The sequence below is a fragment of the Convolutriloba macropyga genome, chromosome 1 (genome assembly GCF_964194025.1).
Source record: "Convolutriloba macropyga chromosome 1, txConMacr16.3, whole genome shotgun sequence".
Classification (NCBI taxonomy): Eukaryota; Metazoa; Xenacoelomorpha; order Acoela; family Convolutidae; genus Convolutriloba; species Convolutriloba macropyga.
The window spans coordinates 68,172,607-68,192,002 of record NC_134468.1 but is presented as its reverse complement, the minus strand read 5'-3'; the positions used below and the strand labels follow the sequence as shown (position 1 = coordinate 68,192,002).

Sequence of the window (19,396 nt, the reverse complement as noted above, 5' to 3'; positions counted from 1 at the left end):
TATTTAAGAAGAATTTTTCAGATTTGTTTTTGTCGAAATACATTTGCTATTCTGTTTTATTTCGTTAAAATTGAGTTTGAAGATTTCAAAGTGACTTTGGGAGTAGCCTCACATATTTTTGTAATCGGATTGGTTTAATTCATCACTTCTGCTATGTACGTAAAGTAATTGATCAGTTGGTTGTACTATTCTTTTCTGATAATATACCAAATCCTGCATATCAATTTGCAGAATTATCTGGGCTAAGTTAAAAGAGTGAAGTAGTCCGATAGTATACTTGTATAACTGCCAATTGAGTTTTCAATTTTTCCATGATTTGAAAACTGGCTGAGCAGAATAGTTGTGTGCACCAGTACTATGTTCGTTTTAAAGAAAGTATTTCAAACTGTTTTTTATGAATGTGAACATTCGTTCTTTGATGTCTGACACAATGTGTTGGGAGCTCAAACAGTCCTTTTTTGTATCTAAATTCATAAGTCACTTTGAAGACAAATGATTGAAGCCCCGTAAGTGGATTCGAATCCAGAATATCCCTATCTACCTCTGATGGTTGATACGGTGTTTGTGTCAGAAAATGTGAAGATAACCACGATTTATTTAACACCAACTTCTTGGAATTTAGTATCCTTCTTAATGTGACTATTTGCTTACTAGTCTTTGATGTGAGGAACTGTCAAAGAGACTTGAATTTGTTCTGAATTTGGTAGAATATTTAAGAAGTACTTTTTGGGCAGAGATTCCTTTGAATGATTTGCTATAGGTCTATCTTAACAAACTATTTGTTTTCTTTGAGGTGAACAGATATATTTATTGATGAATGCTCTCGAACAGCAATTTCATGTTTTTCATACAAATTATTCGACGTTTTGTAGTTCATTGCTGAAAGACTATGTTTAGGACAATAAGTATAAATGACGCGCAGTTTTTTGAAGACAGCGAAAAAAGAGCAGATATAATACAGGTATTCAGAGATTCACGAAGAGAAGTGTCTTGAAAAAATTGAAAAAAAAGTGGGTATACTAACAGACAACGACACTCCTTTTAATTTTCGCTTTGTTTGTTTAGATGCTGAGAGACAAGTTTGTGTTCAAAGTGGTGCCAATGTTGAACCCAGATGGGGTTATTGTGGGCAACTATCGATGTTCTCTCTTCGGAAAAGACCTGAATCGCAATTACAGGTATTTGACAAGTTGTGCAATCGCAATTATTTCTATTATACCAACTAATAGCATTTGTGCTGGAAATTTACAGATGTTTCAGTCGTCAATTTTAAGATTCAGTTTGATAGAACTCATATATTTTTTTTCAAATAAGTTGAGGTTTTGCTGAGCTAATGCGAAGACGACGTACATATTGAGTACTCATCCGATCGACTAACAGTGTTGGCAACTGTTATCGACAGAAAAGTCTCTTCTCAGGATTTATCATGACAATGATAGCAATTTCTTAAGATGATCTCAAAATTTGTTTATTTATTTATACATGGTCAAATTTTCAACGCTTCCGCTTGTCTTTTTCACCGGAAATTTGCGCTAACAAATAGCTCTGCAAAAAGCAAAAATAATGCAACTTTGAGTAAATTCTACTCTTTTCCATATCCTCCTTTCCAAATTTTTTGCATGGATGTTGAAAAATATCCATAGGCCCTATGCTACAAATTTTAACGCCAAAAATTGACTTGGAAAACTTCTTCTTACAACGTACAGAGTGCTCAATTTTTATGATGGTCAGTCAAACTATCAAAAAGTTAGCGTCTAAACAATTGACTTGACAAAACGGAGCTTGAGTTCTCTATTTCCTCTATATTATTATTACATAAATTAAATTACTTCCTCTATTTTATTTTTTTTAATTTTTAATTTAATTAGAAGCAGGACAGTTCAGTATGCTAAGTAGATTTAATGCCCTGAGGAGACTCAAGATCGGAAAAAATCGCAGAGAGCGCTCACTATTTGCTTGCTGTTGATAAGCACTTAGTCACAACTTTTTTTGCTATGTATTATTGTATGATATTACACGTAAGCGTCATAGGATGAACCAACACAAACGTACAATGAATATTGCAACTTTAACTAAGACATTTGCAGTTTTTGTTTGGTCATTGTCAGTGGACATTTTTCTTAAAACCAATGTTGAATAAAATCTCTTCAATTATGCTGGAAAAATAGCGTAACAATTAAGCTTAATTTTTTCTGATCTTGTCAAATAGGTACTTCAACATTGTGAGTTTTTTAAATTTGTAGAAAGTGGCATAAAGAACGAAATTAAATATGTAGTAACATATTTATAATGTAGTAACAATAATCTGCGTATGCACATAATATTTTGACCCCTCTGATTCAAGCTTCTCAAGCCAATGAAAAGATTTATGCAACGTCTGAATGATAAAGATTAATAGTATACAAACTGCTTTATTCAGACTGCGGTTTTTGAAGCTGCTATAAGTTTCAGTTGAGCTTCAAGAAATCAACTCCTATAAATAGTCTTGAGCAATTTCTTGCTGAACCTTTCAACAAAATAACGATTCTAGATTTAAAGGATTATTTCAGTAACTGAAAATAGCGATTACGCAAGAAGGTTATAATATCGACACGACATACAAGCAAAGTTGTTAAAGAACAGATTATTTGAGCTTATATGGCTCCTAAGTTAACTATATTATCAAAACCATCTCTGAACTATGTATAAAAGATAGAAATTTTCAAACTTTATTATAATATCCTGTCTAAAGATATGTTCAAATGTAATAGTTTTTATTTAATCCAGTAGTAAACGGGATGCTGATACCTTCTTTCATGAATGCTTATCTTTTTAAACTGGTTTAATGATGATTTAGTATTCTTTATAATGTGACTATTTGCTTACTAGTTTTTGAAGTGAGGAATTGTTAAAGAGACTTCAATTTGTTCTGAATTTGGTAGAATGTTTGAAAAATACTTTGATTAATTTGCTATGGGTCTATCGTAACAAACTATTTGTTTTCCTCAGAAGTGCACAGACATTTTTAGTCCTCGTTAACTTAGTCCTCTTGTCAAATAGGTTTTAGTCCTCGTTAACTTAGTCTTCGTTAACTTAGTTCTCTTGTCAAATAGGTACTTCAACATTGTGAGTTTTTTAGATTTGTAGAAAGTGGCATAAAGAACGAAATTAAGTATGTAGTAACATATTTATAATGTAGTAACAATAATCTGCGTATGCACATAATATTTTGACCCATCTGATTCAAACTTCTCAAGCCAATGAAAAGATTTATGCAACGTCTGAATGATAAAGATTAATAGTATACAAACTGCTTTATTCAGACTGCGGTTTTTGAAGCTGCTATAAGTTTCAGTTGAGCTTCAAGAAATCAACTCCAAGAAATAGTCTTGAGCAATTTCTTGCTGAACCTTTCAACAAAATAACGATTCTAGATTTAAAGGATTATTTCAGTAACTGAAAATAGCGATTACGCAAGAAGGTTATAATATCGACACGACATGCAAGCAAAGTTGTTAAAGAACAGATTATTTGAGCTTATATGGCTCCTAAGTTAACTATATTATCAAAACCATCTCTGAACTATGTATAAAAGCTAGAAATTTTCAAACTTTATTATAATATCCTGTCTAAAGATACGTTCAAATGTAATAGTTTTTATTTAATCCAGTAGTAAACGGGACGCTTTTTTTCGAATTAGACAACCGCGGGTCGAATAGGATATTTGAACAATTTTTATCATCAGAAATTCTCACTTTTTACAATTTTTCCATCTCAAAAAAGTGTTAGGAGCCATACAGTTTTTTAAAGATACTGCCGAAGCTGCGTTTAACTTTCCGACACTCAATTGAGTGTCAAATAAACGTTAAAATTGACTGTCAGTCAGATCGATAGGGTAAAAACTATGAAACGAGCAATGAAAATGGCCAAAAATTCATAAACATTGAATGATGATCGATATAAATTTCCAAAAGTTGGCTATTCCAGATCACTCTGTAAAGATATTAGAAGCCGAAGCTTTCTTCGGTTTAGAATAAATGTTTGTATCATCTTTTTTTCTGGTCAGTGCTCTTTACACATATTGAGATGATCAGTCTAAAATCGCTGAATTTACTCCAGTTTTTGAACAAAGACTCAATTATCAAATAAAGTCAGCAAGATTTACTGCAGAGACAGTCCTGTGAATTAGGTTAGCAGCCTTTGATCATCTTTACAACTTCAATCCAATATATCCGATCCACTTTTAAAAATATTTTCGCATTTTTTGCTATTTTTAATGTTAAATACAGAACAGAACAATTCAAATAAAGGCCTATCAGTGAGTCAAATTGGCTTCCGAGGGAGTTTCAAGAAAAGCTATATAGTTTTTTTAGTCGAAAGTTTGCGGTAGTTTTGACTTTTAAAAACATTTGTATTCAAAAAAATGGATCATTGAGCTTTGTCACTTTTTCTCAAATACAGGTTACGTCGTCTTTCTGATTGATTAAAATTTGGTTTATATTTTACATTTCAAGCTACGGTTTTTTGGCTATGATACGCAGACTTTTTTTAAAAAAAAATCGTTTTCTGGACATTTTTCTATCTTTAAGGTTCTTTTTCTTGTCTTTTCACATTCTTTGTCGCAGGTCAAATCTCACATTATTGGCGTTCCAAATAAGTAACTTAAAATAGAGATTATGTAGGAAGGCTGTAATATCGACACGACATGCAAGCAAAGTTGTTAAAGAACAGATTATTTCAGCTTATATGGCTCCTAAGTTAACTATATTATCAAAACCATCTCTGAACTATGTATAAAAGCTAGAATTTTTCAAACTTTATTATAATATCCTGTCTAGAGATATGTTCAAATGTAATAGTTTTTATTTAATCCAGTAGTAAACGGGACGCTTTTTTTCGAATTAGACAACCGTGGGTCGAATAGGATACTTGAACAATTTTGATTATCAGAAATTCTCACTTTTTACAATTTTTCTATCTCAAAAAAGTGTTAGGAGCCATACAGTTTTTTAAAGATACTGCCGAAGCTGGTTTTAACTTTCCGACACTCAATTGAGTGTCAAATAAACGTTACAATTGGCTGTCAGTCAGATCGATAGGGTAAAAACTATGAAACCAGCAATGAAAATGGCCAAAAATTCAGAAAAATTGAATGATGATTGATATAAATTTCCAAAAGTTGGCTATTCCAGATCAGTCTGTAAAGATATTAGAAGCCGAAGATTTCTTCGGTTTAGAATAAATGTTTGTTTCATCTTTTTTTTCTGGTCAGTGCTCTTTACACATATTGAGATGATCAGTCTAAAATCGCTGAATTTGCTCCAATTTTTGAACAAAGACTCAATTATCAAATAAAGTCAGCAAGATTTACTGCAGAGACAGTCCTGTGAATTAGGTTAGCAGCTTTTGATCATCTTTAAAACTTCAATCCAATATTATTCTTCCGAACCACTTTTTAAAATTTTTTCGCATTTTTTGCTATTTTTAATGTTAAATACAGAACAGAACAATTCAAATAAAGGCCTATCAGTGAGTCCAATTGGCTTCCGAGGGAGTTTCAAGAAAAGCTAGATAGTTTTTTAGTCGAAAGCTTATGGTCGTTTTGACTTTTAAAAACATTTGTTTTCAAAAAAATGGATCATTGAGCTTTGTCACTTTTTCTCAAATACAGGTTACGTCGTCTTTCTGATTGATTGAAATTTGGTTTATATTTTACGTTTCAAGCTACGGTTTTTTGGCTATGATACTCAGACTTTTTCATAAAAAAAATCGTTTTTTGGAAATTTTTCTATCTTCAAGGTTCTTTTTCTTGTCTTTTCACATTCCTTGTCGCAGGTCAAATCTCACATTATTGGCGTTTCAAAATAAGTAACTGAAAATAGAGATTACTTAGGAAGGCTGTAATATCGACACGACATGCAAGCAAAGTTGTTAAAGAACAGATTATTTCAGCTTATATGTCTCCTAAGTTAACTATATTATCAAAACCATCTCTGAACTATGTATAAAAGCTAGAAATTTTCAAACTTTATTATAATATCCTGTCTAAATATATGTTCAAATGTAATAGTTTTTATTTAATCCAGTAGTTAACGGGACGCTTTTTTTCGAATTAGACAACCGCGGGTCGAATAGGATATTTGAACAATTTTCATCATCAGAAATTCTCTCTTCTTACAATTTTTCCATCTCAAAAAGTGTTAGGAGCCATACAGTTTTTTAAAGATGCTGCCGAAGCTGCTTTTAACTTTCCGACACTCAATTGAGTGTCAAATAAACGTTACAATTGACTGTCAGTCAGATCGATAGGGTAAAAACTATGAAACCAGCAATGAAAATGGCCAAAAATTCATAAAAATTGAATGATGATTGATATAAATTTCCAAAAGTTGGCTATTCCAGATCACTCTGTAAAGATATAAGAAGCCAAAGATTTCTTTGGTTTAGAATAAATGTTTGTATCATTTTTTTTCTGGTCAGTGCTCTTTACACATATTGAGATGATCAGTCTAAAATCGCTGAATTTGCTCCAGTTTTTGAACAAAGACTCAATTATCAAATAAAGTCAGCAAGATTTACTGCAGAGACAGTCCTGTGAATTAGGTTAGCAGCTTTTGATCATCTTTAAAACTTCAATTCAATATTATTCTTCCGAACCACTTTTTAAAATATTTTTGCATTTTTTGCTATTTTTAATGTTAAATACAGAACAGAACAATTCAAATAAAGGCCTATCAGTGAGTCCAATTGGCTTCCGGGGGAGTTTCAAGAAAAGCTATATAGTTTTTTTAGTCGAAAGCTTATGGTCGTTTTGACTTTTGAAAACATTTGTTTTCAAAAAAATGGATCATTGAGCTTTGTCACTTTTTCTCAAAAACAGGTTTTGTCGTCTTTCTGATTGATTAAAATTTGGTTTATATTTTACGTTTCAAGCTAAGGTTTTTTGGCTATGATACTCAGACTTTTTTTTAAAAAAAATCGTTTTTTGGAAATTTTTCTATCTTCAAGGTTCTTTTTCTTGTCTTTTCACATTCCTTGTCGCAGGTCAAATCTCACATTATTGGCGTTTCAAAATAAGTAACTGAAAATAGAGATTACTTAGGAAGGCTGTAATATCGACACGACATGCAAGCAAAGTTGTTAAAGAACAGATTATTTCAGCTTATATGTCTCCTAAGTTAACTATATTATCAAAACCATCTCTGAACTATGTATAAAAGCTAGAAATTTTCAAACTTTATTATAATATCCTGTCTAAATATATGTTCAAATGTAATAGTTTTTATTTAATCCAGTAGTAAACGGGACGCTTTTTTCGAATTAGACAACCGCGGGTCGAATAGGATATTTGAACAATTTTCATCATCAGAAATTCTCACTTACAATTTTTCCATCTCAAAAAAGTGTTAGGAGCCATACAGTTTTTTAAAGATACTGCCGAAGCAGCTTTTAACTTTCCGACACTCAATTGAGTGTCAAATAAACGTTACAATTGACTGTCAGTCAGATCGATAGGGTAAAAACTATGAAACCAGCAATGAAAATGGCCAAAAATTCATAAAAATTGAATGATGATTGATATAAATTTCCAAAAGTTGGCTATTCCAGATCACTCTGTAAAGATATTAGCAGCTGAAGATTTCTTCGGTTTAGAATAAACGTTTGTATCATGTTTTTTTTCTGGTCAGTGCTCTTTACACATATTTGATGATCAGTCTAAAATCGCTGAATTTACTCCAGTTTTTGAACAAAGACTCAATTATCAAATAAAGTCAGCAAGATTTACTGCAGAGACAGTCCTGTGAATTAGGTTAGCAGCCTTTGATCATCTTTAAAACTTCAATCCAATATTATTCTTCCGATCCACTTTTAAAAATATTTTCGCATTTTTTGCTGTATTTAATGTTCAATACAGAACAGAACAATTCAAGTCAAGGCCTATCAGTGAGTCCAATTGGCTTCCGGGGGAGTTTCAAGAAAAGCTATATAGCTTTTTAATCGAAAGCTTACGGTCGTTTTGACTTTTAAAAACAATTGTTTTCAAAAAAATGGATCATTGAGCTTTGTCACTTTTTCTCAAATACAGGTTACGTCGTCTTTCTGATTGATTAAAATTAGGTTTATATTTTACGTTTCAAGCTACGGTTTTTTTGGCTATGATACTCAGACTTTTTTTTAAAAAATCGTTTTTTGGTCATTTTTCTATCTTTAAGGTTCTTTTTCTTGTCTTTTCATATTCCTTGTCGCAGGTCAAATCTCACATTATTGGCGTTTCAAAATAAGTAACTGAAAATAGCGATTACGCAGGAAGGTTGTAATATCGACACGACATGCAAGCAAAGTTGTTAAAGAACAGAATGTTTCAGCTTAAATGGCTCCTAAGTTAACTATATTATCAAAACCATCTCTGAACTATGTATAAAAGCTAGAAATTTTCAAACTTTATTATAATATCCTGTCTAAAGATATGTTCAAATGTAATAGTTTTTATTTAATCCAGTAGTAAACGGGACGCTTTTTTTCGAATTAGACAACCGCGGGTCGAATAGGATATTTGAACAATTTGTATCATCAGAAATTCTCACTTTTTACAATTTTTCCATCTCAAAAAAGTGTAAAAGTGTTAGGAGCCATACAGTTTTTTAAAGATACTGCCGAAGCTGCTTTTAACTTCCCGACACTCAATTGAGTGTCAAATAAACGTTAAAATTGACTGTCAGTCAGATCGATAGGGTAAAAACTATGAAACCAGCAATGAAATTGGCCAAAAATTCACAAAAATTGAATGATGATTGATATAAATTTCCAAAAGTTGGCTATTCCAGATCACTCTGTAAAGATATTAGAAGCCGAAGATTTCTTCGGTTTAGAATAAATGTTTGTATCATCTTTTTTTCTGGTCAGTGCTCATTACACATATTGAGATGATCAGTCTAAAATTGCTGAATTTACTCCAGTTTTTGAACAGAAACTCAGTTATCAAATAAAGTCAGCAAGATTTACTGCAGAGACAGTCCTGTGAATTAGGTTAGCAGCCTTTGATCATCTTTAAAACTTCAATCCAATATTATTCTTCCGATCCACTTTTAAAAATATTTTCGCACTTTTTGCTATATTTAATGTTCAGTACAGAACAGAACAATTCAAATCAAGGCCTATCAGTGAGTCCAATCGGCTTCCGAGGGAGTTTCAAGAAAAGCTATATAGCTTTTTAATCGAAAGCTTACGGTCGTTTTGACTTTTAAAAACATTTGTTTTCAAAAAAATGGATCATTGAGCTTTCTCACTTTTTCTCAATTACAGGTTACGTCGTCTTTCTGATTGATTAAAATTAGGTTTATTTTTTACGTTTCAAGCTACGGTTTTTTGGCTATGATACTCAGACTTTTTTTAAAAAAATCGTTTTTTGGACATTTTTCTATCTTTAAGGTTCTTTTTCTTGTCTTTTCACATTCCTTGTCGCAGGTCAAATCTCACATTATTGGCGTTTACAAATAAGGCACACTTTTTGTGATAGATGGTCGTTTCAACGACTTCGACATCGTCTACCGAATTTAATGGATTTTTTTTTATTTGTCGTTCGTTTTGTGGTTGTATCAAAAGTTCTGTATAATTACGGGTCTTAGCGGTTACCTATGGATGAACAAATTGACCAGTTTGCTGGTTTCACTTGATAGCTAAACTTTTTCATGACTTTGAAATCAAGTGCTTCGCAAAAATATAGTGGGATTTTTTAACTTTTGACTTTGATGTTCTAAATTTTATCTTTGTCTAGTTATTACTTTGTCTCCTCTATTACAAGTTTCATATCATATTATTGGTGTTGAGTAAGGCACAATCGAACTTATCCAATTTTTTTTGCAATGCATTTTGTTTTAACGGCTTCGACACCGGTTTTTCGCAAAAATTTAATTTATTTTTTTAATTTTTGTCTTGACTTGTCGTTTGTTTTTGCAGATATATGACATATTCCTACTAATAACGGATCTCAATGGTTTTCTTTGGAGAAATGACTGAACTTGGAGAATTGACTGAACTTCTTTGGGCTTTTGTTGATAGCTAGTATTTATATGACTTTGAAATTAATTGTTTTCAAAAAAATGCAAATGTATTGTTTAACTTTGTCCTTTTTGTTCTATTTGCTTTGTCTACCTGTACGTTTTTCCACTATTAAGAGGTCATATAACACGTTTTTGGGTAAAGAAAAAGTGTAATTCTTGGTTTTTTATTTTTTACGGAAAATGTTTTGGTTTTAACGGCATCGACCCGTTTTCTCGCAAATTTTTTTTTTGTTTTTCGTTTGTATTCGATTTTTGTATTCGTTTTTGTAGACCTGCGACAAGTTTTGGATAGCGACTGGTGTCAATATCTTACACGAAGGTATGAGTAAACATAAACTTATTTTAAGGTATGTTTGATATCTAATTTTTTTCACTATTTGAATTATTTGTTTTCAAAGAATATAAACGTATTTTCTAACTTTGCCTTTGTCGTTCTTTTTTGTCTACTTTTTACCATTAAGAGCTCGCGCCATGTTTTTTCGAGTAAGGCACGAATTAATTTTAATTGACTTCGTTATTTAGTTTTTTGAAAAAAATAGACAGTGAGTTTTGGGTCATAACATTTGAACGAAAAGTGAACAAAAATTTTGAAAATCAGCCGAATGTTCACCAAATAGTAAACCTCAATAATTCCTGATAAATACAAAGCTCGAAAAAAATGTTCAAATAACGATATTCTACTCTCCTGATATCACCCTTACCTCAGTACGTCATGTATAATTGTCGGGACAAATAAGGTAGAAATACTTAATAGCATGCAAAAACTTTCAGTTTTGTTCCAAATTTTCGTCAATTACAGATTATACGTGGTGAAACGGTAACGATGTTTTAGTTTGCTTTGTTCAGAAAAGTTTAATTTAATGTAATTTTTTTAACTGATTAAAATTTTCTGAAAAGTAGGAACTTCCTCTTACTTTGGTCTTTGAAAGTTTCCTTATTTTAAAGTCGATGCAGTCCCTTTTTATTAATCGATGCATCTTTAGCTAGTGGAAAACAATAAAGAGAAAAGGAATGTATATGGAAGATCGATAAACAAATTTGCACAATTTCGTATTTTCTTTTTTAAGAAACTTTTTAACTGGTCAAAATATTGCAACCAAACTGATATATTTGGCCTCGCATATGCTTTCTTGAAGGACTACATAGATGCATGTGTGGTTCTTGAAAGTGATTAACAAGACAATTTGCTCATCACGAGAAGACATGAGAAAAATATCGGAATTGCTCATGCCCTCAAATCCCCTCCCTGAATGGATATCAGTATGTAAACTCGATAATTTTCTAACTTGAATTCGAACGTATTTATTGGCTATTATTAGCACTAATTCGTTTGTTCACACAAGTATTGTAAACCAAAATTTTGTTCACGGGTTTGTCTAAATATTTTTAATCTTTCCAAGGAAACCGAAGAAAGAGTACTTCCCCACAATTTGGGCCACCAAAAACATGATGGAACGATTTGCTCAAAGGTGTGAAATAGTACTATACGTCGACATGCATGGTCATAGTAGGCGTCAGAATGTGTTCATGTATGGCTGTGATTCGGCCTACAGAGAGGACTATCTGAACAGTGGTGGAATTAATGCCCCGGGTAGTCTCCCTAATTCGGCAGGATTCCAACCAGGTGGATTGGGCGGATTCCCTTTGACGACGACGTCTTTCAATCAATCTGGATACTCAGAGGGAGTTATGAGCGAGAGGCTCTTCCCATTCCTCATGTCTTTGAAGGTCAGTTAATCTAACCTGACTGTTAGCTACTGATTTCTGGTCAGAACGCTTTGGAAGTCGGATTTGCCTTTGAACTGCTTGCTCTATGAAAATGTATCCGCCTTTTCCTGCGAGAAAAATATGTGTTTGAATATATGCAAGCATGCCTGGGTGAGTATCGGCGTTTGTGTTTGTTTGTTCGTGTATCTGTGTATGGACGGAAGGGGTTGTTTTTTTCTGACCATCATTTTGGTAGCTGGGAGGCTACTATATGCTTAATTGGACATTGTACTTTTTCAGTCCGTCCTGAGACCGACTATATATAATTATTGATAGCCGCGAAGCGATAGTGACTATTATTTGGGACATCGTGGTTTTTTTACGACTCGAAGAGGAGTATTGGTTTTCTCAATTTTTTTTTTAACCGGAAGTACTATTTGTTCAGACGCCGTTTTGACCTGAAAGCGAAAGTGAGTAAAATTGCCGTGTGAACTTCTCTTTTCTGAGCGGGAGAATGTCATGCGCTGCGTTTAATGATTGACTTTTCGACTTTGAAAAGTATTTGTTGACAGAATGGCACATAGATAGCCGTTTTTTTCCGTCTAAGTGGCCCAGTTTGTTGCGTGTAATTTGGTTCTTTGTAGAAATAATTTTTATTCGATGCTATATTCAAATGTAACCCTCGGAAATTGATGCCACAATGTTTTGTAGAGCCTGAAAATGCGTTTCAACTTCAAAACGGGCACAAATTTCTTGATTTTTTAAGTTAATTTTTGACTTTTTTCTAATAATTTCTTAATTTTTTGGATCTTTCAGTCTTATTTTTTGACAATTCAGTTTATATAGAAACTTGCCTTTGATAATTCATATGCTCAACGCCTCTTTCTACCGCGAAGTAATTTTGTTTTATGAAATTGTACACATGCTAATCCGATTTTGGTAGTTTTTCCGCAATTTTTCTTAGTTTTTTTTGCCTCCTGGTTTTAATTACTAGTAATAGTCTCTTTGTGCAGCATTAGGGATTTTGTTTTTGTTTCAGTGCGAGTTTATTTTTTTGGTGTTAAGTTTTTGAATTAGGGTAACTTTTTTTGCATAAATGCAGTCTTAAAAATTTTTTGACAATCTTTTTTGCAATATTTTTCAGTAATTCTTATTTTTGCGTTCTGTTTTTATTTTTTTTATCTGTTCAAGAGGATGGGATTTTGTCTCTGATGGTTTTTTGTCTTTTCTCTGTCTCTAACGCTCAATAATGAAATGTATTCGTTTTTCTTGATTTTTTAAATCTGATTTTTAATTTTCAAAATCAAGAAGTAGTCTTTTTGTTTCGGTGTTTCTTACCTTATGCCATATTTTTCACGTCCTAGACTGTATCAATCCAGCATTCTCCTGGCGCCTATATTTATATTCGTTATCTTGCTTTTTTCAGTTAATGATTAAAAAATTAATTATTTCAGTTTAAAAAAAATAATGATTTAAGCTTTTTCTTGCATTTTTGTCATTTCTGTGGTTTGCTATTGATTTCATTTCTTATAGGGCAGTAGTGAGAGTTTGCTGGGGAGCTTTTTCCGGTGTTGCGACTGACAGTGTTTGTTTTCTTGGGGCCTTAGCATTGATTTCTCAAACAATTTTTTGCCTTCGAATATTATTTTTTTGTTTTTGTCTCTTCTATGATTAATTTAATTTTTGAATTAGTATGAAATCATTTGGTCCATCACGATACACTCAGAAAGATTTATGTTATATTTTTTAAATTTCAGTGATTAGAAAACTAATCGTAGTGGTTTTCTGAGTCTTAAATTTGAGTATTCTTTTCGTTTTGAAAGTTTTTGTTTAATTTCTGAAGATTATTATCTGCTTTATGCTTTCGTGATCTTTTTGAGACCAGAATCATGAATTATTTGTTGGCTTTTTGAGCTGATCAGTAATTTGATCATCTTAATTTTTTTGGACATTTTTAACGCTACCAAACAGTTTCAATAATACAAAATTTAGAAGCTTTTTGTTTTTCTTTGTCACACTGGTATAAGTTCCAACTATTTTTAGATCGGACCCTGGAAGGTAATGAAGTAATGGTTTTATACAATAGCTAATGACTTCAGTTGCTATTACGCTTTATTTGTGAAGTTTTAAAGCTTCGATTCGCTTCCGGAATTCTTCCGGCTCTGTTTTTAATTCGTCGTCTTCATCGATGATTCTCACGACCTGACTTCTTGGAATTGACTTTTTCAGTGACTTCTATTGCTTTGCAGTTAAAGTTTCTGTGTGACGTCATTTCTGCATTTAGGTCAATTGCGTGACTTACCTCACTCAAAAAATGACTTCTGAACTCACTTGTGGAACTGTAAATTTTATGAACATTTACTTGTTAAAGATCAATAGTGCGCATCTAAGTAGCGCCAAACTTATATGCCCTAATTTTTGAGTATTGGTCTTGAGTTTCTGATTTCTAATATCAATTTTGAAAAAGCTCTTTTTGGGTTTTTTCATTATAGACCGTATGTGTCCAAATATTGACAGTCCGAATCTAACCCAAAAAGTCTATTAAAGGTCTGTTGGTCGATCTTTTTATCTTATTTCTTTAGCTGTTTCAACTCATGGAAAGCCACACGCGTCTATCGTGGCTATTTTCCGGCAATCTGCCAGCTATGTTCGTAGAATGTTGTGAATGTTATTATTCGAAAGTCTTTTTTAAATTGTAGGGTTTTTGAATTTTGCTGTTTTTGTGGAGTTATTGAAGTCAGCTGGGAGCATTTTCTGCCGATTTAAGCAACTTAATTAATCGCAACTGGTTTTCATTCATTGTCTATGCTCTGATTGTTCTTAGCGTAATGTAGTTAAATGAGAGGTAATTCTTTTATTCAAAGAGGACAATGGGTTGACCATCAAGAATCCAAAATATTTGAACTTTTTGCCAGCAAACGGGCCATCGTTTGTTTAAAGCTGTCTCACTTTGGGTTAACTTTGCGGTGAGCCATTAGGCACATAAAATTTTTTTTGTACAAAATCCTCAAAGACAATTTGAAACCCAAAATGAAACTAATCAGAGGTTTATTTCAGCTAAAGTTTTACCGCTGATTTATCCGAATTTTGTTCGTGGACTTAAATTCCATTTCAATTTTTGGCCAATTTACAGGTTCTTCTTACCATTTTGTTGATTTATTTCCGTTTTTATGCTCAAATGGATTATCAAGTTAGTTGTTCTGATAGTGCTGGTTTTAATCGTTTTTGTACTTACGTTTAATGACGAACGTTCCCACAAACTAAGAAAAATGTTTTTCACTTTTCCTTTAAACTCGTGATTTCATTATTCAATATTTGTTCCGCGACCCACTTTAGTGGGTGAGGTACTTTATGCTCAACTGGTTTCTTTTTTGGGATCTTTTTCCAATTGCCCCCCCCCCCCCTTGGTACCTAGTAGAGAATCGCCACCCCTTCTATGCTATACTTTACCATAATATTACTTGGCCTACAGTTTAGATAGCCGAATATTAGTTAAAGCGCAAATGCGGACCGCTGTTCACAGCCATGCCTCTCACGCACTGTGGGATGTAATCCGGAAATCGCGGGTCGGTTATCGCGGCGATGAAGCTGCTTCGCCGCGATAACCGACCGGCGATTTCCTGATTACATCCCACAGTGCGTGAGAGGCATGGCTGTGAACAGCGGTCCGCAATTGCGCTTCAACTAATATTTGGCTATCTAAACTGTAGGCCAAGTAATATTATGGTAAAGTATAGCATAGAAGGGGTGGCGATTCTCTATTAGGTACCAAGGGGAACCCGCCAGTCGGAAATTCTCTACTAAGTACCCGCCAGTCGGAAATTCGTTTCGCTCTGTATTCCAAATCGGCTAATTGCAATAGCATGGCGTATTTTATTCTAGTCAGTTTAACTTAGTATATGCGTACGTGGACAGTTATTCGTCGCCTCTGATTGCTTAAAAAATTGCTCGCTTAAATTCTATCCAAGAAAAGGGGGGGGGGGGCAATTGTTGAAAAGATCCCTTTTTTTGTCAGTAAATTTTCGTCGATCGATAAATCGTACAGGGTTGCGAGTGGTCTCATTAGAAATTTTGCCAAGCGTTGATTTTCAGCTTAATTTTTTTTGAATTTTGCTTCTTCCGAGGAGTTACGGAGGCTAAAAAATTTGTGAATATTAGTCTCACTTCTGTTGTTTTTTTTTCACATTTTAATTTTTGCTTAAATTTTGACCAAATTTTGTCGAAATTTTTAATGATATTCTCATTGACTTAACGTTCAAAGATACAAAGATACTTGAGGAATTGTTTCAACCAACTGTTTTGGCTAAGTGTTCAGCTAAATTTTTGAAACTTCAGCTTTTTTAAATTTTTTTTTCATAATAAATTGGCATCAAATATATCTTTTTGGCCAGCTTTTTCTAGTGTGACCGGTAGTGCAGACATGGAAACTACGGAGTCAACTGTCGTTAATTCAGATACGGGCTAATTGAAGCTCCGGTGCCGAAGAAAATTTTCTGGAAATAACATTTCCGCGGTCTTTCGCTAATTCAAACCGATGTATATATATATGTATATATATATATATATATATATATATATATATATATATATATATAAAATGCATATTTTTTGACATATTAAGATATTCGCTTGACAGAAAATTTATCACATAATTTTTTCGAACAATTGCGTTTTTTAACAGCAACGCAATGATAGAGGGGCCAGTTATGGTCTCATCACTGGTTTTTGCAATGATAATTGATTTGGTATTTTGGGTCTCATTTTTAAAGTAATTTTTTTGCAAATCATTAATCGCATTTACATGAAAGTCTGTTTCAATTGAAAGTTTTTACCGTTAAGAGATCCTATTTATGTTCAAATGTGGTTAAATGAATATATGTTTTCATTTTTGTGTAAAGCTCACCGTTTTGTATGCCTCCGACAAATTATTTTTGTAAATTTTTAATGAGTTCTTGAGTCTTGCCAGCTTTTGATGTTCTTTTTGTAGAACTGAGTGTGATTAATCAAATATCTAGTTTGGAATATAGAGAGCTTTTAAAAACTATCTTATGCTTTCAGCTGATACAAAATGGTTTTCGGTTATTTAACTCGATAAGTATCCAAAATTCATCAATTTTTTTTTTGATATTATGGCTTTATGGCCAAATTAGCTATTTCGGTTTATTTGATTTTTTGTCTTTTTTGTAGAGAATCAGCAGCAACAGCAAGACCATTTTCGGTATAGTTGGGGAGTTTTGTAATTCAAAATTTATTCAGATTGTATCGGAGCACTGTATTTTGTTTTCTGCAGAATGTTACATGCAGACCAGAATTATTTCAAATCAAAGCCCAATTATTGACAAGTAAAAATTTTTGCTAATGAAGGCCAGTGAACGTACATGATAGTTCCGGGTAATTACTTATGGTTTCTAAATAGATACAACAACTTTTTTTGAAGAATATTTTATTTTTTAAAAAAGTTTTCTGTATTCTCCTCATTTGGTGGACATTTATGTTAACAACAATATTGAGCGGGTCGGAACATTATGAGCATACGCTCACTACCGCTCCTCGTGGTTGGTCAATCAAAATTGAATTGACAGTACTGCAATCGAGTCACAGTTTGTGTTATCAACAGCAAACGCAGGTGTTTTATCAGATCAAGTTTCATTATTTCAATGGGTTTTCTTTGTTCAATCAGTTTTGGCCGATCGATATATTCATCGTTCGGCCTTGTGAGTGGTATCATTAGAAAGCACGTGCAACCTAGAATATGGATTTAAAAAGGTTTTTCGAGTTTCATTTTTTTACAGTGAGTTATCGAGGGTTAAGGTTTTGTGAATATTCGACATCTTTTATATGTTTTCCTAATTTTTGCGACAATTTGGCTCACTATGATTTAAAATAGATTAAAAGTTGTAACGGTAGAGTGTTTTTGTTACCGTTAGAGATAGGAGAGTGTTGCTTAATTGTTTGATTGGAGATTTTTTTGGCTAAATGTTTTGATAACATTTTTTATCCATAATTGCTCAAAATATGCTTTTTGGTCCACTTTCCTTGTTTTTCCGAAGTTGGAGATCTACAAACTGCAGAGACAATCTTGATAAACTCCAGCAGAGAGCTAGCTGAAATCTGAGCCCTATAAAAGTCTTCTTGAATTATAAATTTAACTTTTTTTGCACATTTAACTTGATACAATTTTTTTTGATTTTTGAAAGTTCACTTATCAAGTGACCTAATTCGCAAACATTTGAAGCACTTAGGTGTTTTTTGGACGTAAGCCAAAATCAGGGATCGGATTGATATCATCATGGCTTCCTACAATCAGAATTTTTTAATTGTTATTTTGGTACTGACTTTCAAAAATTTTTTGCGTTTATTGTTTTTTTAATGTTGATTACTGACAACAATTTGAACTCTCGGCTTCATTAAGGATAGCCTAATTTACGAAAAAGAGGGCAAATGTGGATATATAGTGTTTTCAGAAAACCTAAGGTAACTCTCACTGATCAAAGATCCAAATGGCATCTTCAAGATTTTTTATCTTACTTCTGTCAACTTTTAGCATATTATCAGTAATTACAGGTCAAACTTTCTTTCATATAAAATAATAACTAATCTTTACGGCAGATTTTTCTGAAAAAAAATTGGGATATTGGTTGTGGTACTATGAGTTTTCAAACAAAAATTTGTGATTTTTGTGCATAATTGCCCATTTCTGTTGTTCTTTTTGTTTTTTTTTGTTAATTGTCAAATTACTTAACAACCTAACTGAAAAAAGCGGCGAAAAATTCGCAATTGGATATATTTATTGTTTTTCTAGCTTTAAGTTTTAAGGGCTGCGACACCTTCTCTTGCTTAATTTGGTATAGTCTTTTTTGCCCTGTATTTGTTGTTAATTTTTGTTGTCGTTTGCCAAATATTGGGTAATAACAGGTCTCAATGGCCAACTAAAGATATGTGAGTTTAATTAACAATTGATATCATCTTATAGTTAATGGTTTTATTGACCTTCAAGTTTCTCAAAAAAAGTAAAAGTGTTCCTCAACTTTTCCCTTTTTGTGCTGATTTTCGTCTTTTTTTCGTACTTTACATTTTTGTATCATTTTCATTATTTAGCGTCATGATTAAGAGATCTCGTAGATTTAATCAAACAATTCTCTGTTGTTGATTAAAATTTTCGGCTGATGTCTTCAAGGATTAGACAATTTGTTTCAGAAGAATTTTGTGAGTTTTGGAAATTTTTCAATTTTTCTGCTTCATTTTGTCATTTTTGAGAGAGTCGTTTTACAAAAAGACTTTATGATGTTCAAAGGTGACGCAAGCAAGTTAAGATTTAATTTTCCCGTGGTCACCTTTTTATAAATTTAATCGCTTCAACAGTGGTTTCATAGAGTTGTTTGTAAATTTGTTTTAGTTTTGCTTGTGTTTTATGTTTTTTTATGGTCGTATGCTTTAGTCTCATCAATAACAGGCGCAATTGGCTGTCGACGAAGTTGCAAAAAACTGTCTATTTGTTTAGTCGAAAGCTTATGTTGGCCACGAATTTTGAACATCTGTGTTTTGAAAAAAGACTATGGATTTCTGAGATTGCCAATTTTATTTCCGTTAACTAAGTTTTGTTCTTTTAGGTGTTTTGTTTTCCTCAAATGGTGTTTGTTCTTAGTACA

At 32.6% G+C, this 19,396-nt stretch overlaps 1 protein-coding gene across 1 annotated transcript in view; it reads left to right on the top strand.

Moving 5' to 3' along the window:
• LOC142347891 (uncharacterized) overlaps window positions 1–19,396 on the top strand; it is a 218,330-nt gene that overhangs the window by 108,100 nt on the left and 90,834 nt on the right. The window contains exons 8-9 of the mRNA XM_075399081.1: window positions 1,066–1,178; window positions 11,441–11,768. Of these exons, the coding sequence (XP_075255196.1) occupies window positions 1,066–1,178; window positions 11,441–11,768 (441 nt within the window). The remainder of the gene's footprint in view (window positions 1–1,065; window positions 1,179–11,440; window positions 11,769–19,396) is intronic.